The sequence below is a fragment of the Meleagris gallopavo genome, chromosome 11 (assembly GCF_905368555.1).
Source record: "Meleagris gallopavo chromosome 11, MGAL_WU_HG_1.1, whole genome shotgun sequence".
NCBI classification, from domain to species: domain Eukaryota; kingdom Metazoa; phylum Chordata; class Aves; order Galliformes; family Phasianidae; genus Meleagris; species Meleagris gallopavo.
The window spans coordinates 10,236,671-10,263,305 of NC_139414.1; the positions used below are offsets into that span (position 1 = coordinate 10,236,671).

The 26,635-nt window shown below is 35.4% G+C and overlaps 1 protein-coding gene across 5 annotated transcripts in view; it reads right to left on the reverse strand.

The window, feature by feature from the left end:
- The window catches only part of SLC9A9 (solute carrier family 9 member A9), a 175,981-nt gene that overhangs the window by 121,473 nt on the left and 27,873 nt on the right, over window positions 1–26,635 (reverse strand). For all 5 annotated transcript variants that reach the window (XM_085232522.1, XM_085232523.1, XM_085232525.1 and 2 more), the window contains exons 5-6: window positions 16,973–17,088; window positions 9,224–9,329 (exon numbers count right to left, since the gene is read on the reverse strand). In XM_085232522.1, the coding sequence (XP_085088648.1) occupies window positions 9,224–9,329; window positions 16,973–17,088 (222 nt within the window). The remainder of the gene's footprint in view (window positions 1–9,223; window positions 9,330–16,972; window positions 17,089–26,635) is intronic.

The window sequence follows — 26,635 nt, forward strand, 5'->3', positions numbered from 1 at the left end:
ATTTCATGCGGAGTGATGTCATTTCACTCTAACAGACTTAGCAGCTTATGGATTTGAGTCTTAACAGATAAAGGTCTGCAGCTGGAAACAGTTTACCTGATGCTGCTACTAGTCAAATGAAAAATAAAATTTAGAGCAGGTTAGAATGATAGAATTCAAATGACACTAGTACACAGCTTGTGGAGAGTTCATGGAAGTGCGATCAGGAAATAAGCAGTACATTTCTAAAAAAGTGCAAGCAGGTTGTTCCTATATATTTTTCACATAATCACAATCTCATCTACAGGTAATAAAAGAATTTTCATGGTTTCATACTGGTGCAACAAAACCTCTATGTCTTTGAAATAGCCATACTCTTCAATACTGTATTTCTGGAAAGGTTTTCAGCAATGAATAGGTATTGGTCGGTACTAGGTAAATAAAAAGGCGAACTTCCCCTCACATTTCCAACACATGTTCCTCTTCCATCTGCCTTCCTAAGATGACTTGAAAACATGTTGATCTATCACAGGAACCAGGCAGATTCTTGCAGACAACATCTCATCTAGATGAGCTTTCTTTTGGAACAGTTCAAGAGAAATAGCATCAATGCATTCATTTTAAACTCTAAGGGAGTTGTCTCCGTAAGTGGAACTACGCTCTGTGTGTAATTATCTTCCTCTCAGAAAATCTGTCTTATTCACTAGAGAAAGGTTATTTGGATAAGAAAAAAATCTGGAAGAGCTCAGAAAAAAAGCTGACTCGTACCAGGGTGTACTTCAGCTCTGAGTTCCCAATAGGAATCTTTGAAATGAAGAAGCTTTGATATCAATTCAGTCATTCGTGTGGAAAATGTATCTAAATAATTGCCTTTTGGATGTGATTTGCAAGTACTGCAAGCAGCATTCTTAATTCTCAGCTTACATTTCATATTTTTCAGTGTTATCAGTTTGTTAGTGTATAAATGGACAGAAATACCTGCAGCTAGTCTGATTTGATTGGTTATGACAAGTACAGACATTCCCAGCTGATTTGAGCTAAGTTACATTTTCATACATCCCTAAGGGAAATCTCCATAACAGTAGTTAATGAAATCTATTCTACTTTGTCAGACCGGAACTGAAGGCTGCCTATTCAAATAAACTGCATAAACAAAACAGAGCCAATTAGATAACCTATAACTAGAGAGACCTTCATCACGTAATAACGAGAAGCTAAGTAGAATTTTAATACAGTACTAGTATTGGAAATATGAATTTGAAATATTTGAAAGTGAAAGAAATGCAGTGATGAGGACTATCTCCTAACAAAATTCTGTCCCAAATGTACATTTCCATCCTGAATTTTCAGAAATTCCATAGTAACTTCCCCAGTTTAAGCACAGAACTGTTCTGTACAGTAAGGTTCATGGACAAAAAAGAAAGGAAGTTTTATTAATAAAAATAATTATAGATTATTTTATATATGTAGAAATGTAACAATTGTATACAATATTGTTATTGTAAAATGACATTAACTATGTTATGCAGGATTTCCTCTATTCCAGGAAATCAGCTCTTTTAAAGTTTCTGCTAATAGCAAGCTTGGTCAGCTTCCCGGTGCTTGCATCTCCTGTTCCAGATGGTCAGTGACGTGAAACTCTAATTATCATCAACAAAATAAGCAGGGAACTAAGCCCTCCCTCAAAGGTAAAAAGAGCAGATGGGCAACCATAATTTCATTATTACAGAAATAATAGATTGAAAAGATTCCTCATTCACTTTTTAAAATCACTTAGTAACTTGTTGAACAATTAACTGCTTACTGTTTTAATTTATCAGTTACTCTGTTATTTGTCTGGCTGAGTTGCTGCTTGGTGTGTAAGCTTTCTAATAGCAGTATGAAAGTAGCCAAATTTGTCTTGTCCAAGGGGAACCAGTAAGCAAAATGTTTGGCTGAGCTTCCATCCAGCATTTTGCTCTGTTACAAGTTTTCAGCAAATTCTATTTTATTCCCTTCTGCAGAATAACAGTCATTCCTTCCTAAGAATCTTTGTGGGAATAATCACAAATGTAATTTATCTAGGTTTATGTGCTTGGTTATTTTTCCAGAAATGTAGTTCACAGATTTTCCACAATCCCCAGATATTTGTCAAGGATTGAGGGTCATGCGAATCAGTACAGTGGAACAACTCTTTGACTGTTGTGAGGCAGGGCTGGTTTCTCTTTGATCCGCAAGTTCTAGGTGAGGTTTCACTCCAGTCACCTGTCTAAGCCTGCCACTACTAAGCTGAACTCACAAAAGCTCTAGTTCTGCCAAATTTATTTATGTAACAACAGTTCCAAAGTGTCTGGAGACAAATCCCTGTGTAGGATCTCGCTCCTTTCCTGATTTCAGTTCATCACACGATTAGAATGCACCATTTGTTAGAAGTGGCAGACCTAGTTCCTGTGCTTTTCACAGTTTTCTTCCGCTTCATAAGCACCTTTTCACGTACTACTTAAGAATTTCAAAAGCAGGCATTCCTATCAAAACAATAAATTTCTGCAAAGTTGCACCAAAGCAAAATATCTGTATGTAAAATAAGGCTTTCCTTTGTATCCCTATGAGTGAGCAAGCTTTCTTCCCTCTTAAGAGTTTATAATCTACAGCTTTTTGTGTTAACATTATGGTCTGTATTTACATAGCATTCCACATCTAGATTTCTTATCATGTCTTGTCTTTTCTATCCTTGCTTCTTTTTTTTCTAGACGTCTCTTCACAGAGTCCATGTGTTGCCTTCACAAGCTCAGTTTCAAACTTTCTCTTTCATCCCCATTTCACCATCTCTTCCTACCCTCAGAAATATATGTGCTACTTATTTTCTTGAAGCAGGAAAATGCTGCATGTATTAATCCTTTTATCTGTTTCTCCTGTCTGATAGCACAGATGCTTCTATTTCTGTCTTTACTTCCAAGGCCAGAAATATGCCTCTGTACAGCTTGGCAATGAATGAGGTATATACACTTTTGAAAAAGAATGAACTAGGTTCAAAAATTTTGTGTGGGTACAGTAAAGCTATTAATTGTGTGTGGATAAATGCCCACTTATGAATAGGGGGTGGGAGGTTTACACTGTTAATTACATGCTGATTTACTTAGATTGTGTGAGTAATATCTCTGCACTTATGTACATGTCAGAAACAAACAGAACTTAAATGAGGTGGGTGTTTTTTCCACATCAGTAGCTGAAATTAATATGTTAATAGATACTAAGAAGCTGTATGGTTAAAATGGCTAAAAACAAGGGCAGTGTAGAAACGTGCTTTTTCTCTTCCTTTGACTCAATACTGAAGCAATCATATTTTTTGCTATTTGGTAACAGTTCCTAATAAATCCCAGCAGGAGATACGGGATGCAGGCTGACAGATGTCACCATATTCTTAGACTGACTGAACTCCCATTTTGATGCAGATATGAGGAATTTGAAACAGAGTATAGGAAAGCCTTTTATGGCAGCATATGATACAAAAAGTTTTGAGATAGTAAATACGGAAGCCCACAATGTCCCTTTTAATGTCCACTTTCCAACTGCAATGCAGTATAATAGAAAATTATGAGATGAGAATATTCAGCAATCTTTCCTCTGCTGAATTTGTTATTCAATGTGCTTGAGGATCAAAGTGTGGCAAAATCTATCCAGAATAATGATCTAAAAATTGAAGGTCAAAGAAACCAAATTATGGACATTCCATGACAAAAGGAGAAAGCTTAAAATGTTTGTGAAGAGAGCTTTGCATCTAGTGAGATGTATGCACCATGAAGACACACATCATACCTTTCAAAACCAACAGTTCCTAATTTCATTATTCAGCAGCATCATTACAGCATCTCAACATGTCCTGCATAGGACTGCTGATTTTAAAATATACGAAACATGAAATCACAATTAGAAATAAAGCCTGCTGATGAAGAGTAGGAACGTAACACTTGCAATTAAGGGATTGTTATGTGAACAAACCAGTGAAAAAGTAAAACATAAAATGAATACTTGTACCTAAATCTGGTGTTTGTGAAACTTTAGTTTCTTCAGTCTCTGATTACATTTTCCTCCTTTGTAAAGTAGCCTCATGTTCAACAATCTTACAATATGATTTAAATCACAAAAGAAGTAAAAATACTGGTAAACAAGAAAGTAACTAAAATCAGAAAGACTTAAAGGTTCTATATGAGGTCCATTTGAGGTCCTCTTCTATTTTGCAGAGATGTGAACCAAACTAAAATTAGTTATATCACGACTGTACCTATCAGTAAGAATCATCAACATGACAGAAGAAATTCTATTTAGTTCGTAAGGCAATTACAGGAATCATTGTCTGAGAAATGTCAGCCTTAGAAGGAGCTAGCATAAACTGAGATGAACTCTGTCTTTCAAGTTATTTTCCTTAGGAATAGATACTGTTTTTCAATAAATTTGTCTCAGTTTTATTTTATTATTTTATTTTATTATTTTAGAAAGCCCCATACAAGTTTCCACAGGAACTATGGACAAGAAAGAATGGTTAGAGTGTGACATTAATTTGAATATGATAATACTACACTAGAATGAAAGTATTTTTTGAGCAGAGAGGAGCTGTGCTATGAAAAATGTTGGTAAACGTCCCTGAAAATATTTAAGAGGAGCTGTGAAATTTCTTTTACAAAGATCTTCCTTACTGAGCATCATAAAGCTGATCATCACCTATATAAGTAGCCCTCCACATTTCCCCTAATACTAGCCCTACTGTCACAAACACATTGAAAAATTGGAGTGTCTTCTTTGTACTATATCCTACTCTAGTGGTAACCTCTGTTATGAGGAAGGAAAGATGAAATGGGCATTCTCCAAATTATTTGTCACACATTTAAAGTCTTCACTATTAAAAATGGGTCTGGATTCTAAGGATGGTGTCATATGCTGAGTTACATCATGAAAAAAGCACTTGAAATGTATCTGTTAATAGAGAGAACAATCATATTCCAAGAACTCTGGGAAATGAAATATCTTCACCATGGCAAATTGCGTGGTAAATCTTTGAAACAACACATAGAAACATCCTCCTACTAGCATATCATTTAAGGTACTTAAAAATGGCAAGTCAAACTTCACAAGAAGACTGTTTGCAGTATTACTTTCTTCTCTGCTTCAAAATATTCACACTTCTAACCTTTCTAGGAAAATTAGCATTCTGACAAAGGAGATTATTTCAGAATCTCAAAGATGAAAAGATAAAAGAGAACACGTTTCTGGCTTCTCTCCACACTTTATCTTCAAGATTTCCACTTTACCCGTGTAGCAAACTGTTCTTAATTGCATATAAGAGGGGGACATGTACTATAATAAATTAGTTTCTTGTTACATGTCACAGTGTCATAGAATCACAGAATCATAAACGATAGGATAGTTTGTGTTGGAAGGAGCCTTAAAGATCATCTGTTCCCCTGCCATCAATTCTCCTGCCATGTGCAGAGACACTTTTCAGTAGTCCAGGTTTCCCAAGTCCCCATCACACCTGCAGTTGAACACTTCCAAAGAAATACAGTGTCGTATATGCTGATCCTTTGTTTTGTTATTCAGACTAGGTAAAATGCCTTGTGACTTCAGTACTATCACTTCCTCTAGGAAAGAAAAGAAACCCATCAGGTCCACTGAGCAATAAATAGTACAAGAGCCAGTGAAGAAATGGAGGCATGTCTTTTGTGTAATGATGATACAAATATTTCTGACATTGATTACAATGGAAACATTTATTGTGCAATGTTCTCCTAGAAAATTTATTAGCAGGGAATGTACCAATATTCATTAGTGCTTTCCACATCCTGCACTCAGAGACTGCTCAGCATGAGAAAGATTAAATAGCTCTGCTAAATATATTATCTCAATTCTAATGACCTGTTCAGCTATGTTTCTGCCATATCTCAAGATATTTAGTGCTGTTTCAACAACATCTTACACACTTTATTCAGCAAATTCTTATGCAAAGGAACGAAAACTTTATGAAGTCAAAAGCTACAGCATGTGCACTCATATACGTGACTGTTTAATTCAACAAGTGATGTAAAAAGAGAGAATAAAGAATGAAAATAAAAGTTTAGTCTTCAAGATCTGCCCCCAAATATTACTAAATTACTAATTTTCAACCAGATTCAACAGTCTTCATCACACAACTCCAATTGAAGTTACGATCTTTAGAATTTGTTCTGCAGCTATTAAGTGCCCAAGCACACAAACAGCTAATTGCATTTGTCTGTACAATACTATTAACATTCCTCAGCAATGATAAACATTCCTGGGTATAAAATCTAAGAAAAAAATATATCGCATTGAATGTTGTGTCCTACAGCTTTCATAAAAGGTTGCCGTAATACCTTCACCACCAACTTTAAGCAGATTCCTGTCTTTACCCCCTTTCTTGTAACAAATAATTCCTTCAGACATTAACTTGGTTATTCTGTTAGTTGGTGAAACACAGTGTACTCTTATTCTGTCTTCTGTTTACCACAATATACAAGGTAACTTGTTATTGCTTTTCCATATTTATAAATATTGTTCTCACACCTTTTTTAATAGTCCCCTATTACTGTAATTACGAATACACTGTTTGCACCATCCCAAGAAGTGGTATGTGTTACAGAGAAAAAAGCTAGCTGTTCTTTGATAGCAACAGAAAAAATAATATTCTTCATTTAAACTCAGTTTGGTTTACAAGGGCATTAACACACTGAAACTGACATTATTAATAGTGCAGCTTTAATTAAAAAGCTACAGAAAGGAAGTTCATTTTAGGTTGCAGAAACATAGTATTTGCACAGAAGCTGATTATTTAAGCCAGAAATTAACGAAATGTGAAACTGATTATGACATATATTCTCTTCAGTTTTTGCAAATTACTAAATCTATTAAAGAAGTCAAAGTAAGTATTACTCACACTGGATATACAGGCACTACAATAGTTTCCCAATGACAAGAGATTCTTTAGTAAAAAAAAAAAATTCCATGTACAGCAAAGACATCAGAAAATAACTAGCATTTGTAGCAGACATCCTTCTTTTTGATTATTCTATCAGTTTACAGGCAGAGAGTCCTAACCAAAGTCTGAGTACATGAAAGAGCAGAGGTTAGAAACTCATGAATCACGTACCACTGATAGTATTTTCTTCCTAGTTTTGCTTTGCAGCTGAGTTTCACTGCTGAACAGATCCATGTGCTTTGACATCGCAGTGACTGAAAACTAGACTTAAGAGATTTTAAGATGCTTAAGAGATTTTGGGTTTGACCTGCTTGTAGGTAACTTTTCCATGGTCTGTGCACCTTGCACTAAGAGACGAAGAGTCTAAATGATCTATATATGTCTAAGTCTCTATTAAACAAAACCAAATTGAAAACAGAAATAGGTCTCAAGAGTTTTGGTCACGTACATGCTTCTTTCCAATTTTGATAGCAGCATTAATGGATACTTTTCTATCTGTTCTCCCTACTGAGCTTTCCATTCTTTGCTTAGTTTTCCTTTTGTGCATTTTATTGTCTGACATACTTGATGCTTTGCTACATGACACATTCCATCCACACTCATTGAATGTGGCAGACATGCTCAGACATTTGGCAGTGTTTGAAAATATTATTCTTGCTCTAAAATCAATGCAAGAAGTTTAGTGTAGGTAAATATAAGTAGGCTGATAATTGAAGATGAAAAATGATAAATAGAAATGCTATTTCTTAATTTTTTTTATTCAACTAATATAAAATTCTCTGTGTCTTTCAGACAAAATGTAAGATTATTTTTTCAAGACTAATCTTGGTAAGTGTATGGGGCTGCTGAATCACGGCCTGAACCTCTAATTAATCACCTGAAGCGAGCAATGAGTCAGCCATGGGAGCACAGGTGAAGGCAATTCACCTGTGCTGCAGGAAGGGGTGGAGCCTGGCTGCACCTCTCCTAGACCCATTTAAGAGCTGACTGCCAGTGGGGAAGGATCTCTTCTGGAGATCTGCTCCACTGGAGTCTATCACGTGAGCCCAGGATAGGGTGAGTGTCCTTTTTTCCTACTCTAGTATAATAATTACATCAGCTAAACTCCTGGATATACTATATCATCTGTATATTCATTGATTGTATAGTAAGTCTGTTCTTCTCAAGAATAGGGTGAATCCTAGTTCAAGAAGCTGTATTTTAGGGAAAAAAGTTGGCAACAATGTGGGGCTTTGCTGTGCAGCATCTTCAAGCATCCTGGAAAACTGAATTTGATTTTTAATGGAATTATATTACTTTAACATTATCTGCGAGAATTATGTTTTTCTAGCAAAGCTCTAGGAAGCATGTAATACATGTAGAGCAGAGTTAACTTGAGATCCTGTTAATCATGTATTTAGCATCTGTTTTTTTAGGACAACAAATGACTTTTGCTCATCAGTTGTGATGAAAAGGCTATTAACAAATTTAAGATAATATTACCACCTGAAACTGTCAGATTTAATAGGCAGAAGGAGATAAACTGAGTTATAGTGTGCCACTTTGTGATTTGAATCCTGGAAAATAACAAATTCCATAGGCTGCCCTATGTCCAAGGTGTCTATTCAGCATTATTCAAGATATCTTATAAGGTGGAAAAAGAAATCATGCTGTATAGTAACTGTTGAGTCCTGGCCTGAACCACTGATTGAGCACCTGGGGAAAGGACCCAGTCAGTCCTGGGATCATAGGTGAAGGCAATTCATCTGTGCGACCAGAAGGAGTGGAGCCTGGCCGTACCTCAATTAGATCTCATTTAAAAGCTATGCGAGAGTAGGGAAGGATTTCTTTCTGCAGATCCCTTCCTTGTGGAGTTTTCCTTGTGAGCCTAGATCTTCAGGGCTAAATGAGCACTTTTACTTTTCATTTGTAGCACTTTTCCATCACAGTAGTCTTTTTGTCGTTATATCTCCTGTACTTCTATTCATTGTGTTGATATTTCTGATTGTTACACATGGTAAATTAAATTTACGTGTTTTTCAGAATATACTGCTTCCTAAAATGAGGAAAATGAAAGAATTACATTATGGATACACAGTTGCCTTGGAAGATATTGGAATTCTGGTCTTTAATAAATGAAAAACAACTCCAGAATGAAATTTCTTTAATGAAAACTTCAAATGCTATAGATCCATACTTGCATAAACTATATCAGTTTGTGGGTTTGTGGAGAACTATATAATCAATTAAAGCTTGTAATTACCTCAACAAGCAAAGAATTGAAGTGGCTGTACTTACTATGTCAGCACAATGGCTACAGCATCGTTTAGGACGCTCTCTCCAAAAAGAAGTGTGTACAAATCTGTATCCACGTGCAGCTCACTGAAAATAGCAAGGACTGTCACTGTATGGAGACAAAACAGTGGGTATTTTATTTTCGTATTCCTCTGGCATGTTAAGAAATAACGCAAGTGTTAGTATATGGGTTTTGGAAACCCTAGTCTGATTTATTACGTGAAGGGTTAATAACTTAAAACAGATCAACAAAGGTATATATAATATCCTTAAATCTAGTAGTTCTATGTATTTTGCTTCTCCAGCTAATTAGGAAAATACTTTCCCTCTTACACAAAGAATCATGCATAATTCAGAACATCACAGCATACTTTAGTGTGCAAAAGGGCCTAGGTGCCAAAGAGTAACAAGGATGCTGAAAATACTTAGGTTTTGTCATTGGTTTTTTGGGTGTTGAGTAGTGATTTGCATACTTTAAGATGCTTATGGTAACGCTTATCCATCTGTAATGTGTATTTATTGAGAAACTCAAAGGAAAAAATAACCTTGTATCCTGTCCTACTAAAAATACAACCACTTTTACTTTAAGTGCAGCACACTCATAGTCAGGAAGCCTGCTCATCCAGATTAGGACAACTGATACTTACAACCCATTTTAAAGTCCCTTCAATCAATTTAGGCTTATTTCATTTAGAAATGTAAATCATGTAAACACCCTTTTGTAAAGGTATTTAGATACTTTTTTCATATTTGGTATCTATGTCCTATAAATTTTAAAGGACACCTAAGTTACCTTATTTCTCAGTCTTTAACCTGTGATGAGGTGATCACAATCCCTTCCTAGCCCTACATAGCATTGCAGAATCTCTAAATGGAAAAACAAACAAACAAAAAAAAATACAAAACGCAGTATATTCTGTGAATATGTATATTCAGATTTTTGCTTATTTAGGCAATGCTGCTTTCATGTGCTAAATGTGGATCCAATTTAGTCTCCCATTCTCTGATGTCATTAGTGTAACAACAGACCTATTCTCTAAAACACTTTGCCTTTTCCAGCTTTTGCTCATTAGTTAATTGCTTTGGGCTTACACTAATAGTTCCTCCAAAAATGATAGAAAGAAAAAGAAAATAGTGCTTGAAGTCTAGCTTATTGTTGGTATTTAAGTATAGGAGGCCAAGTAAATTAGATTTCTACACACTTCTCTCCTTCTTCTTACCTGCTACAAAGCCAACACATTTTTTTTTCAAAGAAGCATATTCTCATTCACTCCCAACTCTACCGCAAAAATCTAATTACAGATCTTTTCGAATGATAGCAAAAGAAGAATACTTTTATAAACCCTGTTTTCCCTTTTTTTTGCTGTATACTTGTCTCAATTACTCACTTTCAGACTATAAACTTCAAATTCTTTTCACTAGTAAATGCTGATTTCTCATCTTCCATTGATTATTCCTGAATATATAATTTTAATGTTTATTTCAAACTATTGCAAGAATCATATTGAGTTCTAATTCTTACATTTGAAGCTGTTTTCTATCTCCTCAGCATAGTATTTTACATTAAGAAAGCATCCTCTACTGCATTATCCAATTCATTAATGAAAATGATAAATAGTATCTGCACAAGAACAAGGAACTGCAGAATCTTTAGCACATGCATGCCATTTAAGAATTCAGTAGAACATTTTCATCTTGTTTTGCCAAACATCTAGTCATTTACTCAACATCACATTAGATGGATTTGCGAATGAGGATGTACAAACATACTTCAGAATGGACACACTAATACTCAATAGTGAAAAAAAGTTAATTTAAATTGCTCTCTAGGTACAGTAAGATCCTATCTATGAGTTATCTGTGAGTGGTTGTTGTTTAAAATACTCACAGCATGTCATTTTGTCTGATGGATGACTTGAAAATTCTAGAGAGAATGAATTTAAAACTTGAGTATTTGCCTTTATATATACAACAGTAACATATATAATGTGAGAACTTTCATACATAAGTAGTTTTTAAATACTACATTGCAGTAAATGTGGCCTCATTAGCTTTCTGAAATATCAGCAAATTTCAACAATCTCTAAGATTAATGCATCTCTGTTTTGTATTCAAAAAGAAAAAGGAAACTCAGAAAATAAATGTGAGCATTATATAAAGTACTGGTATTACGCTGCCTTCATATTCTGAGTAGAAGAATTAATATCTTTTATAACTTATGGCCTAACAACTGTAAAGAAAATGAGAGGAATCTCACTTGATGTCTCCCATCAAGTTTCCTTTAAAAATAACAGTTCCAATTTTAATTATAGACTGCTTTTTCTACTAATCCATCACACCTCTCATGGATTAGTTCAGGGGTGAACAAGAAGAAAGTATTAAAATATGTTAATTAAAAACACATTTATAAATAGGCTTTTATAACCAGTGCAAAAATGTATTATCTTGCGGTATTTATAAGCTGTTTTTTTAATGCAAAATCCTCTGATTATGTGTGAAGCAAGAACTGTTCTTTCCAATAAACACCCTATTTTATCAACGAGAACAGAATTGTAACTCACATGCTAGGTTCAGCTGTAACCATAGTAACTTCAAATAGGGAAGTGCTTTATGATTATCAATATGACCAAAGGTAAGGGAGTTTGTGTAGCTTAGAAATAGCAGTGCTTCAGCCAACCCTGTGAAGGCAAATCTCTCTTCTCTGCTTGAAATATCAAAAAAAAGTGCTAATGATACATGAAATGTCTGGATTGGAAGGTCACTGCGCAGAATGTGTTGTAACAACAAAGACAAACTGCCAAAGCTGTATTTTCCAGTTATTTTTTTTGGTGGTAAAGGCAGAAGTCAATTTTTTTGTTGATCTGTCAATCTTCTTCTGCCATTTACATTATTCTATTACAACTACTGCTATCCTGAGGCAGCCTGTTTCTGGGACTCACTGCTGCATCTGCCTTTTGACTGTGGAGGACAGTTGATGGCAGAATAACCTTTTCCATGCTCACACATGAGACAGTATCATTTCACTCAGGAATCTGGAATTGGGACTCCACTCCCCGCATCAGCACTTTTCCACAGCTGTTTTGCTGCACGTTATAAACGATGCCATGTACCAGAATGTGCGGATAAACAACTGCTCCATCCTTTATGAAGGAATCACAACAAAAAACCTTTCACCCTTCAAAGTCAGGTTATACTAGAAATAAAATGCGTTACTAACGCAAGGGAAACCCCTTCAACAGTGAAAACACTGCAATAACAGAATTTGTGCAGATTTAATTCTAATTTAATTAAAATTTAAGTAGCTTAAATCACAAGAAGACATGGTTACACGAAACGCATGACAAATGATACCTGTTGATCACAATGAAGAAAACTATATGTATTGGTTTGACTTTTTAAAGACTAATGGAGGATGAATTTGATGCACTTTTAAAATCCTATTTCTCAAAAATTAGATGTCTCGCACAAAGTCTTTCTGCTGAAAATGAAAAGTATGGAGGGAGATATTTGTATTTTTAGAAGAGTGATTCACTTGAAAGAATCCTGGCTTTGTCTTGTAAAGTTTTTACTTTATTTTTTTCTAGAAAGCTAAAGTTTTTTGGGACATCTGTAAATACAGATGTTTAGGGATAACAGTCTATACTGCAAAATGTAGAAACATAAGTAAATATATGAGGGAATGAAGATTCTTAAATTGTAATGTTCAAAGCAATTTTGTCTTTAAATTTTTTTCTTTTCAGTTAACATTTGGTGTAATACTTGCATTTGTATTACTTTGTGAAAATTCAACTGCATTGACTGGAAATTAGATATAGGAATCTCAAACTCAATCTAAAGCATATCCAGTCATCATTACTTTTCTTAATTGTTATCCAAGTGCAAGCTTTCTGTATAAGGGAACTTGTAGGATATTGGAGACTGTTTTCTCAATTTTATGCAAAAATATCTATACTGAAGATCTTAAAATACTCACATATAGAATGTTTTATATTTATTTCCTTCTTCCTGATAATTTCAGAACTTCTAACTGGCATATTTGTTTACTGTCCTGGTAGTAAAATTCTTCATTTAACATGTAAGCATCTACCATCATTTTTACTATTACAAATAAGGAATTCAATCAAAAAAAAAACCTTCCCCCAAGTCAACAGATTTAACAACTTTTGAGACTTAATTTCCCATGGTTGTGAACAGCAATTAAAAATGTTTTTAAAATGAGTTTATAATCCTGCCAGTGAAAAAATTAAATTAAAAATCAGGTAGCATATCTGACAGGAATTTCTTATTTCGCTCTAGGACTGTAATTCATTATTCTATCGTACTTTCATGACAGCAACGTATTACCAGAAATTGCTCCTCATTAAAGCTACATATCATACATGAAATCATTACACTGATTATTTTATATAGTCTAACATTCATCAGTCCCCCAGGAGACCATGTTTTAATTGATCCTGGAATTTCAGTGAGCTCTTTGTATAGTTTGAGATCAAAATTCACTATCAAATTCTACAACACAGTGAAATATTTTCTGCAACGTCTACCATTAAAGTAAGCAAAAATATTCATTCAAAATTCTATAAGACATGGGTCAGAAATTCACTGATAAGATTACTTAAACAAGTAACAGCTTGGAATATTGTCAATAGATAACAGAAGTAAGACTGAACATTCAGACAACTCTTGGACACATATGGGCACTCTGTATAAGTGGAAGAATAATTAAAAGTAGCATTAATAGCTGATACAGTTAATAGTTATTAGTTATGGAGTTATTAGCTGGGAAAAGTAGTTATCGTTACTTCTTCCTTCCAGTGAAAGTGTTTCTCTCCCTTTTTTTTCTTTCACGACTATTCTAGATTATTCAGTGGTGATTTAATGCTATTATAGTCAAAATCACTGTGTTTGTCTTATTCATATCTGCTTATAAATCAACGTTTTCATTTAGGGATCTAAATAGAGTTGGAATGGAAAATGGGGAAAAAAAACTAAGCCAACTACACAACGCTATTCATGGTACAATCAAGAAATGTACTCAGTTGCTTTAAGCAATCTTTTGTTCCAGAAGCAATTATTTGTCTCATGTTTAATTTGTGCTTTTAGTTTCTGTGTTCTTCTCTTGCTGTGAGGATGGGCTTCAATCATGGGCTGAATATTATTAAAATAGTTGGGTGGTTTCATAAGTGGCAGCATATTGGATGTTTCATTTAATTTGAGAATAACAATTTGATGCAGCTCTTACAGCAGTCTTACAACAACAAGTAAATTGTTTTACACGATATTTTTAAGCCACCAGAATGATAAATTACAAGCTGTCAAAGTCTCTTGTTAAATATTGAGGTTTCTTTTAATGAGCGAAACAAGTTTGTGGAACAGTGTTGCTTTTTATCGCTTCTTCTAATAACCACGAATTTGAAAGATTTTTCGTACATTTCTTAGAGAAGCTTGTCAGGAAGAGTTAATACTAACACAGCATGCCACGTGTGTCACAAAATTTCTATTTCCTTTAACTACTGAACTGGAAATTTTGCAAAAATCCAGTGTACCTTTCTATTTTTTTTTACTTTGTCTCTTTTACACAGTATTCACAGAATCACAGAAATGTAGTGAATCTACTAAAGCAGCTTTCCTAGAGTAGATTGCACAGGAAATTTTCAGGTGGATTTTGAATTTTCCCAGGGAAGGAGACTCCACAACATCTCTGGGGTGCCTGTTCCAGTGGTCTGTCACACTCACAGTAAATAATTTTATCCTCATGTTCATATGAAATTTAATGTGTTCCAGTTTTTACTCATTGCCCCTTGTCCTGTTGCTCATGCAACTGAAAAAAAGTCTGCCCCCATCCACTTGACTTTCATTCTTTAGATATTTATAAGCGTTGATAAGATTCCCTCCCACACTTCTTCAGGCTGAATAGTTCCAGGTCTCTCAGCCTTTCTTCATATGCCAGATGCTTCAGTCTTCTATCCTCTTTGTAGCCTTCTGCTGGACTCTCTTCAGTAGTTCCCTGTCTCCCTTGAACTGAGGAGCCCTGGACTGGACACAATATTGCAGATGCACTTGAATGCATCCTCAGCAAATTTGCTGATGACACTAAGCTGAGTGGTGCAGTTGACACATTAGGAGGAAGGGACCTCAACAACCTTGAATGGGGGGCCCGTGTGAAGCTAATGAAGTCCAATCTAGCAAAGTGGAAGGTTTTGCAACTGGGTCAGAGTAATCCCAGATACATATACAGGCTAGGAGAAGAACTCTTTGAGAGCAGCCCTGAGAAGGACCTGGAGGTCCTGGTGGATGAAATACTGAACGTGAACCAGCAGCATGCTGTTGCAACTTGGAAGAGCAATGGTATATTAGGCTCCATCAGAAGAGGAGTGCCAGCAGGGACAGGGAGGTGATTGTTCTTCTCTACTCTGCCCTTGTGAGCCTCATCTGGAGTACTGTGTCCAGGTCTGGGGCCCCCAGTACAAGAGAGATGTGAAACTGTTGGAGAGGGTACTCACCAGGGCAGAGCAGAGGAGGAAGATAACCTCCTTTGCTCTGCTGTCCACATTTTTTTTTTTAACTCACCTCAAGATACCATTGGCCTTGGCCATAAGGGCACGTTGCTGGCATATGGCTAATTGTCCACCAGGATGCCTAGATCCTTTTCTGTATTGTCCAGAAGATATCAGAACATTATCTTTTCTCCTCCTTTTTCACTGTGTTTCCAGAGATGCAAAAAACAGTACTTTATTCTAGTGCCAGAGTACTGACTATAAACATATTCTATGTAACAGAAACTTGCTAAATCTATGAATAACTTTGAGGTCAGCTCTGCTTTAATTATTAAGGTGGATAGTAAGATCTCTAGAGTTCTCTTTGAATCTAAATGATTTTCTCATTTTAAAACTCCAAATTTCAGATTCAAATTTTGAATCTACTTCTCTCTCACTTGGATGCTTGCTGTAACTTTAGGCTTTAAATCTAACATCTGCAAGCTCATGTCAACATGTTGGCATCTATCTTTTCAGAATTGTATTTACCATGCAACACTGCATTCAAATTTTAAACTGATCCCTTATAAAAATATTTATACAGTGAGATCTGAAAACTAGCTCCCTATATCTTTAAACTGGGTTAGATCACACATTTTTATAAATGATCTTGATGCAGAACTTGAATGCATACTAAGTCTGCGGATGATACTAAATTAGGAAGAGCTGTTGATTCAGTTGGTGGTTGAGAAGCCTTGTAGACAGATCTTGACAAATCTGGGCAACCACCACCTTTATAAAATTTAGCAAGACCAAGTGCCAGATTCTGCATCTGAGATGGGGCATCCCTGGATGTATGCACAGAGTGGAGGATGAGATGTTGGAGAGCAACCCCACAGAAAGGGATCTGGGAGTTTTGATTGACAGCAAGTTGAATCTGAACCAGCACTATGCCCTGGAGCCCAAAGGGCCAACTGCACTCTGGAGTGCACCAGGCCCAGCAATAAACAGACAGGTGTCTTGAGAACTTGAGTTATTTCAGTCACGTCAGCAACTGCATTTATAAGGTTTGTGAACTTAACGTAGGTAAACCAGTCACTAAAACAATTTGCACTAGGGATCTTTGGAGGCACTTTGTCTTATGATAATCAGAATATCAGATAGTTATCAACTAGAGGAATCAAAATCAAGAAGAACTTACAGTTCAAACATTTTGATGGCATATACCGACATTAGTTTCTTATTTACTCTTCTGAGTTTTGAAAATAATTGTTACCTGGATCTGTGGCAGACATCAGCGATCCAAAAAATAAACAGTCAGTGAAGTGGAATTCCCATCCTTTTAACTGGCCAATGTGCACCATGGCCTTCACAAAACCGTACATTATGAACCTGTCACAGGAAAGAGAAGAGAGTCATGCAGATACAGTATATAACACTTCTGCTAGTTTCACAATATTAAGCAGTTTCTTGTTCTCTTCAGCTTCTTTTAAATAACCATACCATTTGAATAATGAACATAAACTACTGTCATAAAAATTCTATTTCCTATTAAACTATTCCAGCACCATATCAAACTTTATAGACAGTTCAAATGCAAAGACTTTTATAAATAATTGCCCTCTGCTGTTGGCAGAGGACAATACTTCAAGTTGTTTGTTTTTGAGAAGGAAAGATAATGTAAGCCTAAAAAGACATTATCAAGACAGATTTGCCTAATGTTATAGAGCCTTTACACAAAAACAGTAAAAATCAGCTATGTGGTTTGTTCTAACATTTTTAAATTAATCATCTTCATTGCCATTAGCTTTTAATGTTGTATTCAAAATTCCCGATGAGTTTTTAAATGAGGTAGATGTTTCACAGCTCACAGTGTTTCACAACAAAGTCACGCTTCAAAACGCACTGCTAAATCTCCCATAGATTTACACAAAGTTTATATAATTCTTTAATAATTTCAGAGATGTGTATTCTAAGAATAACATTGAAATATCTTTTAAAAAATAAATTTACTTATTGCTAAAAACTGTAGTGTATATATATTTTTTTAAATGTATATTTCTAATCTAGTTAATATGTAAATCACTCCAAAAGTAATGGCTCCAAAGTTTTCATGGAAACTACAACTGCTACAATAACATTGTTCGGGAAAGCAAATTTTCAGCTACAAAAACCTAAAAAGGGGGAAACAGGTCATGATAGAATTCCCCAAGTGGTCAAAAGTATTTTTGGACTGTTTGAGAAACTTCTGGCGTAAATGAATCCAAAGAATCTGTACTTGCACCTCATCCACCTGGCACATTTGAAAACATACACACAAATCCTTTCATATTGTGAATGAATTTTTAAAACTTAGTTTGTTAATCTTTTCTTTAAAAGCTGTATGTTTTTAATAAGAGCTATACATCACTCAGAGTGATTTCTTACTGGACACAGCCATACAAATTGGAAAAAATAAAGTGCTCTTAATCTTATAGAAAACATTTCTTTCATTTTCCATTGTCACTTTCTACTCCTCTCAAAATTCAGTTTCCTATCTCTCCAAACTACGCAAGAAGTTTGGCATAGAGGCTATTTTGAAAAGTGGAAATCAAAGGGCACTTCTAAACTGGAGTAACTTCTCTGATGTTTGTAAAATTAATTTAATTTTGGGTGAGAGTTCGCTCTCTGGAAAATCATTTAATAAATCTGCCATAATACAATCTGCTTACTATTAATGAATTTGATTTTACCTCATTGCATTTATCTATACGTATCACAAGCTGAGCATGTAACGTGATTAGTTTTTTACAGATTTACTTTTTAAATAATAATACGTCAGTTACTCTCCATTAGAAATCAGATCCTTTTCTCAACTTTATAGGTTAGAATTAAGAAATATCCTTTTACATCACAGAAGTTACTCTGTACCTTGGAGGACTCAAATGTCCAGCTCTAACCTTGTGCATTCCAGCTAATTTTTTATTCAAAATTGTTTATTCAAAAATGCCAGCATTGCTTTAACATTTTAAGCAAAGCATACACCAGTGACAAGTTTCAGCAAATCAAATTGCCTTAATAATCTTCAGCAGTCCATTTAGTATATATTTAAAATAAAAATACTATTAAAATACCAGTTACAAAGTTATAAATAAGGTGTTAGTACATTCTTGAATTTTCACCAGAATGTTTCTTTCCCACTGGAATACATTCCCATTCCAGTCCACACTGTTTATGAAGAATAGGCTATTGACACAGATCAAGTTAACAAAAAATATAAAACAATACTTCTGTTTTTCCAGTTTCTATCTGTCAAATAATCTTTGTTACTAATCTATAGTGCTGAATTTTGTATCAGAACTGAGATCTCCAGGGCTCCATAAAGAAAATAGAAGCCCAGCTGCAATTAACATAACCCTAATTTCCCAAATAACTTTGAAAATCTTGCCTTTAAAATATACTTGCAACGTAACTCATATACTTCTTAGATCATGTTTTTAATCTACTTTAATCTTGTAGATTCTTTGGGAAAGTGGATGCCCCTTGAAGTATGAGACCTTTCTCTCTGTGCCCTGAGCGATACTTCTCTGATAATAAACATTATAAAGTAACTGCTGTTTTCTGCATATGTCTGGATTCTGCATTTTTACTGTGAAATACGCACCATTTAGCACTCTCTGTTAGTCACTTGAGATATCATTCTTCTTTTTTTCCCATAATGAAGAAGCATGTATAGTTCCAGGGAACAAAAAAATATGAGCAACAGATCTAAGAAGAGATTTAGACACAAGACTCTTATGTTGAGAATAGGAATCCTCGGAGCTGCTGCCTAGAACCTTGCTATCCTTTATTTTCACCAATAAAGTTCCTTAACTCCTTACCAGTCTTTGAGGGGTGAAGGAGGTTTTCCAGCAATGCGTAATGAAGATACTGCTTGTTCAAAGAGCTTTTTGCATTCCTGATCTAGTGAATGACTTCCTTGCCACAGAAGTCTGTTAGAGAGTTGCTGGGCACAAAGGTCAAAGATGAATGAAAAAGGGATAGTTCCACTTTGCATTCCCCTTTTCCTCAGCTCTCTGATACATAAGGTGTGTGAGCCTCAGGTTCAAACTCCTGCTTCACCTGGTTAACCTTCTTCATTTTTACTAGAGAGGAAGCCAAAGAGAGACTCCAGGTTCCTAGTGCCTAGAAGCTGCTTCACCTTGCTTAGCATTAGCCATTATTCATTAAATTAGACAGCTGGGAAGTATGTGAATATATGTTTGATGTGATAACAGATGACCTTGGTCCTCATCTTGGGTAAGGGAAAGTCAGAGCATGAGGTTACCACACATTGATGTCTAATTCTTTTCTCCTCTATTCCTTCAGCTTTGTTTAGGTAATTTGAAGATGTGGATTTTGCTAGGTGACAAAGTATCTCAATCCATATCTTTTTTGGATCTAGAAATATATTAAAGGAACAATGTATAATCATTATTTAGCAGGGAATTTATTTTGGGTTGCCCTACCCTCTCATCGTGATTAAATATGCAAATTCATCAAATTCCTTGTATGACTGATTAGAAAAATATTTTAGAAAAAAAAGTTGTGTAAACTTAATAATAACGAATAGTCACTGAAGACTTCTCAGACTCGGTGGCTCACTGCTACAAACAGTATTTGTGGATAACTGATTTGGTCAATGATTTGGAATATTAATAAAACAATACAGTAGAAGAAAAAACTCAGCTGTACTGTAGGAGACCTGCATTTCTGTGCCCAAGGTAATATTATTTGAAAGCATGGGGAGAATCACATGAAGCCAGAACATATATTTTTTGCCATTTAACAGAAAAGGAAAAAACAGAAATGTAAATGAAACACAGGAGAATTTAGAATTTTCCAAATTATGCAAGACTGGCAAGTACAAAGTGCCTCAGCTCTAAAATATGCTACACACAATGTTGTCATTGCACAGAAGAGGAAACACCATATAAATATTTGACTTGAAGTCAGAATCATTTTCTGGGAAACTGAGCTTTCGTTACAAGTATTTCTGGTGTGAATAAACAAGTAGACCACATGAAATCGCAATAGAACACAAAATAAACTTCAGACTAAAAAAAAAAATAAAAAAATAAAATCAAAGTAAATAACAGTTACTGAAGAACCAGAACAACAATTCTGCATGGCATTTGTGGTTCTAAGCATCTGGCCTGCATTCAAACTTACCTGTGTGAATAAAGGGGAAATAATGTTTGTTAGAGGACCAGTTTGTTTGTTTGGTTGGTTGTTTTTTTTTTAATTGCCACAGTTCAGTTGCTACAAATCTTTTTTTCTGTGTCTTCAAGAATGAAGTATGTAGAGAACATTGGCTGTCTGGGTAATGCTGGATGTTTACAGAGAGCTTATGAATACAGCTGCTCTCAAGGAAGTCTAGTCTGGGACTGGGACGTTCTACACCAGCTGGTGTTTAAATGTAGAGGAAGAAAAGAGCCCTCTCCTAAGGAGAAACTATTTAAATGCACGTAACTGTTTGTTTGCGAGAGTTTCTTTTAGCAACAGCTGGTTTTAAGAAATCATGTGGAAAGAGATACTGAAATTGCTTTGGGGGTTTTGGGTAAGCTCTGAAAGTTCTGAATATTAAAACATCTGTCCAAAGCACAGCCAGTAAATAAGAAATTATTTGTAGTTTTACAGTAAAAACCAGCAGGGTGTGTTTGATGTAGGATAGAAGGAGGCTATAGGAAAGATTTAAAGCTGTCAACAATTTTAACAGAAGCGTTGTGAATAGCCACAAATGGGGTCAGATTACATCAGGGAAGGCATGAGGAAAAAGATTCTGGAGTCACCAAGACAGGAAAGATGAGCGCCTGGCGAGAGTTTAGCCGTATGAGTGGACAAGAAAGGCTATATAAGAAACATGTCAATAAGCAGCATACCTAATAACTAAACACATAACAAAAGGTTTTACCATACCTAAATGCAGCTGACAAATAGCTGCAAGTTACCAGCATTTCTGGATATGCAAGACCACTGGACGCGGGGTCCAAAAACACTGTGGAGAGGTACAACATATGCATGAACAGCAAGCAAAGGAGGGAACAATGACAATGACAGGCAGAGATTGCCACTGACAGAAGAACCTTGTCACACCCCTAGTTTTATCCATTTTGATCTTCTAACAGCAAATAAATTGTTTCCATCTGAAGTTTCTATCTTCATTTAGAAAGCACAAAAGCAATTGTTGCTAGTTCAGATGAAAACCTTCTGCAGAATCACTGTCAAACATCTGATATTGTGGTAAAAGCAATTCACCCATACTAGTCTCAGGTACATACAGAACAGGCTGAAATAGCAGAATCACGAAGATCCAAATGAAGAAAGGGAAAAGGCATAAACAACTACCAAAGATTGTCCCCCAATGCAGCAGATGATTCATACAACATAAGCACACAAAGAAAATCAGTATTCTGCTTGCTCATATTTCCAGAGATAGACTCTGAGAAGCAGTACTGTCTCTGAGCTTTGACCCAGCCTGCTATGCATAAGTATGGGTTTGTTTTGTTTGCACAAGGTAACTTAGGTACGTGTGAGGGGAGACAAATAGAAGCTGAAATAAATCCCACAAATTGCTCATAGTAAAAATGTGCCTGAATGCCATAGTGAGGAGAGAAAACCTGTGCTGAGCCTTGATTCCTGACCAAATCCTCAGCTGCAGAAAGTGGCATCACAGTGCCTGTCCCTCTGCATTACAGCAAACAAAGAAGTATGGCTGTACATACAGATTGTTGGGCTGGTTTATAGAATGTTTCTTCTTTAATAAGAAACTGTATCCTCATATGCAAGCTAAGAGAAAAACCTATCAGTTCCACAAGACTCTATTCTCAATCTAAAGCTGCAGGGAACATAATTAGAATGTAACAGGAGCCAATAAATGAAGGTGCACAATATACATGCCATGTCCTCAGTACAGATAGACCCATCTGCCTGATGACTTTATCAGAAGTTGTCTTTTTTTTTTTCTTTCAGTTTTGTTATTTATTGCTGCATCCCTGCTGCATATCACTACTAGAAGTTTTTATTGTGTTAAAGGTTTAAAAAGACTAATTCTAGATTTAAAATGTGTGTGCAGTTGTACATGTACTATGTAGTATAACTGAGATTTGTAATTTAAATCTTTCTTGCCAAGTATGCTTTCTAATCTACAGAGAATTTTTCATCTCATATTTTATCTCCCCAAAGAACCTTACTTCTAGATATGATTAGCTTGTAGCTCGAAGCCAGTTGAACATAGCTACAGATTGTAATCACGCAAGCGAAAGATGAATAAAAACCTGAGGAGTGGCATTTCTTTCTTTCTTTCCATAATGAATAGCAATATTAATAACCCAATAGTACAAAAAAAGAGAACGAAGATTTTATTCCTGGTTGTGTATGAAGTAAGATAGTGATTGACTGATTGATATTGCAACAGCAATGAAAAGAGTCAGAATTTAAAATGTATACCGTGAAATTTAAATAGTAGAGACGAAAAAGAAATATTCATTTCTTTAATCTGATCATTCTATTTCTTCCAATAGCTTTTTCTGTACAGTGGAATTCTTCTCACCATTGTTTTGGCAACAGTGATTCACTGTTTCAAAATACATTATGCACCAATATATTCTTCCTTTTGTCGTCTTCTAAATCAGTTTTGTCACTAGAAAAGTTATTACATGACCTTTTCATCAATAAATCATCTGCTAACTAATCAAGGCAAGGGAAAACCTCACTGAAGCATCTCACATAACTGTAAACCAACCGTAAATTTACCTTGAAGTATTCTGTATAAATCTCACAGGTAGAACTGGAAAAACAGGAGAGAAATGGGCTTTACTAATCCTCTGCATACCTAGTTACCTGAGGCACAGTGATGGCTCAGCTGATGAGCATCATTACTATTTAGTATCTATAGACCTGAGAGAAATGTTCAAACGTTCCAAGTGAGATGTGTGCCTTGGTGAGCTGAAAAGTCAGTTGAGGTCAGTGAACATAGCTGGAAACTGTCTATAAGCAGGTTTCCAATTTGCTTTTTTTTTTTGTTTAAATCTCCCCACAAAGTTCACTCTTTTTCACAGCTGTGCTCCTGACTAGGCATTAGGTGGTGTCAGAAGAGCTTTTGCTTTGCGATATCTAACATGCAAGTCTTCCAGTAGTCACAGATAATCCCCTATTTTCTTCTTAAATCAGAAATTTTGATAGGAAGGCCTAGTGGAGAGAAATGCACACCTCAGAGAAAGGATTTAGGTGGATGGGAGTAAGAAGGGTTGTATTGCAGTAATATTTATCTTAGGTTTTATACCCCTCTTTATTGATATAAGACCAAAGAGAGAGACTGTCCTTTCTTATGCTAGTACTGGGAGAGATCAACTGAAGCACATGCACACATGTCCAATCACAGGCTGCAGCAAGGGGCACACATGCAAGAGGACAGCAGAATGTATCAGCAGCCTCCCTGGGAGCTAACTTAGAGGTGACAGTGGGTGCATGTGCACCCATTGCTGATCTGTCCCCAGTCACAGGCTATGCCTTTGGAAGCTGAAATGAAGCCAAAGCTTACTAGGAATTTAGAAAAGGCCCAACTGTATTGGTGTTTGATGCTTTAGCCTGGCCTGATTGAGAGTGCAGAATGCCTGAAGGATCAAAAAACCTGAACGTAGCCTTAGCTTACAACAGTCTCCTATGGAGTCTTGCTCAAGAAAGTCGAGAATTGCTACAATTCAGTGTTTTCATTAGTCTCCTGTAAAGCATATGGACCACAGAAAATGTCTGTTGTAATACAAAGATGTGTTTAATTTAAAGGTGCAACTGCAGATTTTGCAGATAATGCTAACAGGGTGGCAAAAGTCAAGATGAATGACACACATCTCATTTTGACATTACTAAACTGTCCTCAAACATATTTTACCAGGCTAAACCAGTCTACTTACTAATGTTCAGTTATGTCACAGTCCGTCAGTTAATCTAGCTAAGAATTAACTAGAAAAATGAAACAACCTTTATATTTTTCTTACAAAATCATTTCTTAATTTCTTTTAAAGTAGTTTCTTAAATCATGATATCTCCAGGTTGAATATTTTTTGCTTTGCTTTGCCATGTGCTGCTTATATTTTAACTTTATGACCTGCAAACTCATTCTTTGCAGTGATTTCCAAGTGAGATGTGTGCCTTGGTGAGCTGAAAAGTCAGTTGAGGTCAGTGAACATAGCTGGAAACTGTCTATAAACAGGTTTCCAATTTGCATTTTGTTTGTTTAAAAGCTCCCCACAAAGTTTTTCAGATTGGATTGCAAATAGTCCTTTCTTTACTATAGTTACACAGTGTTTTGCATTAAAGTCATACCAGCCAATCCACCACAGTTTACAACTGCACAATATTATTTAATGCTTTTTAAATATTCTTTTAATGAGTATAGCACAACTCCAGGATCCCTCTGCTCCTGATCTCCATTTAAATCAGAGCGATTAAACCTGAATGTCTTTGCAATGAAAAAGCTGCACTTGGTCTTTGAGTGATGGCTACAATCTCATAATTACTTGGGTAAATGAGCCATGAAACACTGTCAGCTGTACTGCATCCAATATATACTGCTGAACATTTTATTGCTCTACGAAGATTTAAACATTATATCAAGATTTACTTAACTCAATGTTATTTATTAAGAAACCTTATAATAAATACTGCATAACTGAGAACATTACATGCATATTTTGAGACAGGTATCATCATGAAAGTAAAAATAAAAACAAATGTAAATGAGAGGTAAGATTTTCCAGAAATCATGTTGGTAAATGATTTTAGAAATCCATAGTGAGCTGTTATAAAAAAGCTGATTAAATTTTCAGAAAAATATTAACAACACTAAGAGAAGACCTCCATATGAGAAGGACTGACAATACCCAGTTTGCAGAAGAGATAATAAAAACATATTGATAGGGTATTCCCTATAGGAGTTGAAAACATCATCATTTAATGATGTCTACAGAACTAATGACACATAATGAACAGAAAGTAAGACTGTTAGGTAAATGAGATTCACTACTGAATTGGCTAATTCATTTGGACAGCAGTGATTTAGTTCACCAGTTAGTTATTTCAATGAGTATCATTATTATAGCAGCCATAGAATGAAAATTTCTCTCTACACCAGAAGATATTGATAGCCTAAAGAATATAGCTTGGTCAAAACATTCAAGAGATTTCCTAAGTTCAAGAAAACCTCTTATAGACAATCAGAAAACTACTTTAAAAGAAGTTTCTTTCTGATCCACAGATGAGTGGGTGCTTCGTATTCTGAAATGTGAAGACCTCTAATCCCATCTCATTATCAATATAAATGTCTGATTTTATTAAAGACTCTGCTAAATCCATGGCTTTAGCAATGTCTGATAGCAGTAAGTATCACAGATTAGCTATGGACTAAGAACAAAACTTTGTATCTATTTTCTTCACCTTTGATCAGCTTCAAATGCCCTATCATTATTATATTGACGGAGGAATTAAATGAGGATCATTTTGCCTTTTCTTTTTTACCTCAAAAACATTCCTTCTGTCAAAAAACTTTTAATTGAGATTTCTTCAGAATTCCATGTAACAGCAAAATCCTACTTTCAGAAATACATTTCAAGACAAATAAGAATGTTAGTAGAAAGACCTGATGAGGGAAAGTCTTCAAAACTCATGGAGCTCAATGATTCCATAATTAAAAGGAATTAAAAAAAGAAATTCAGCAGAAATTCTGAGGAAAGTATGTAAAGACTAGAGGTTGAGAATCAACATTTTTCACTTTCTCTCCAGGTACTGAAACACTGTTAAATGTTATCAGTCTGTGCAGAAGACAGACATGTTCCTGTTTACTACTCACTCTGAACTAATTCATGAGTAAGGTAGCTGCTATCCTAAAAATTCAGACTGAAAATCAACAGGAACTCTGAAACAG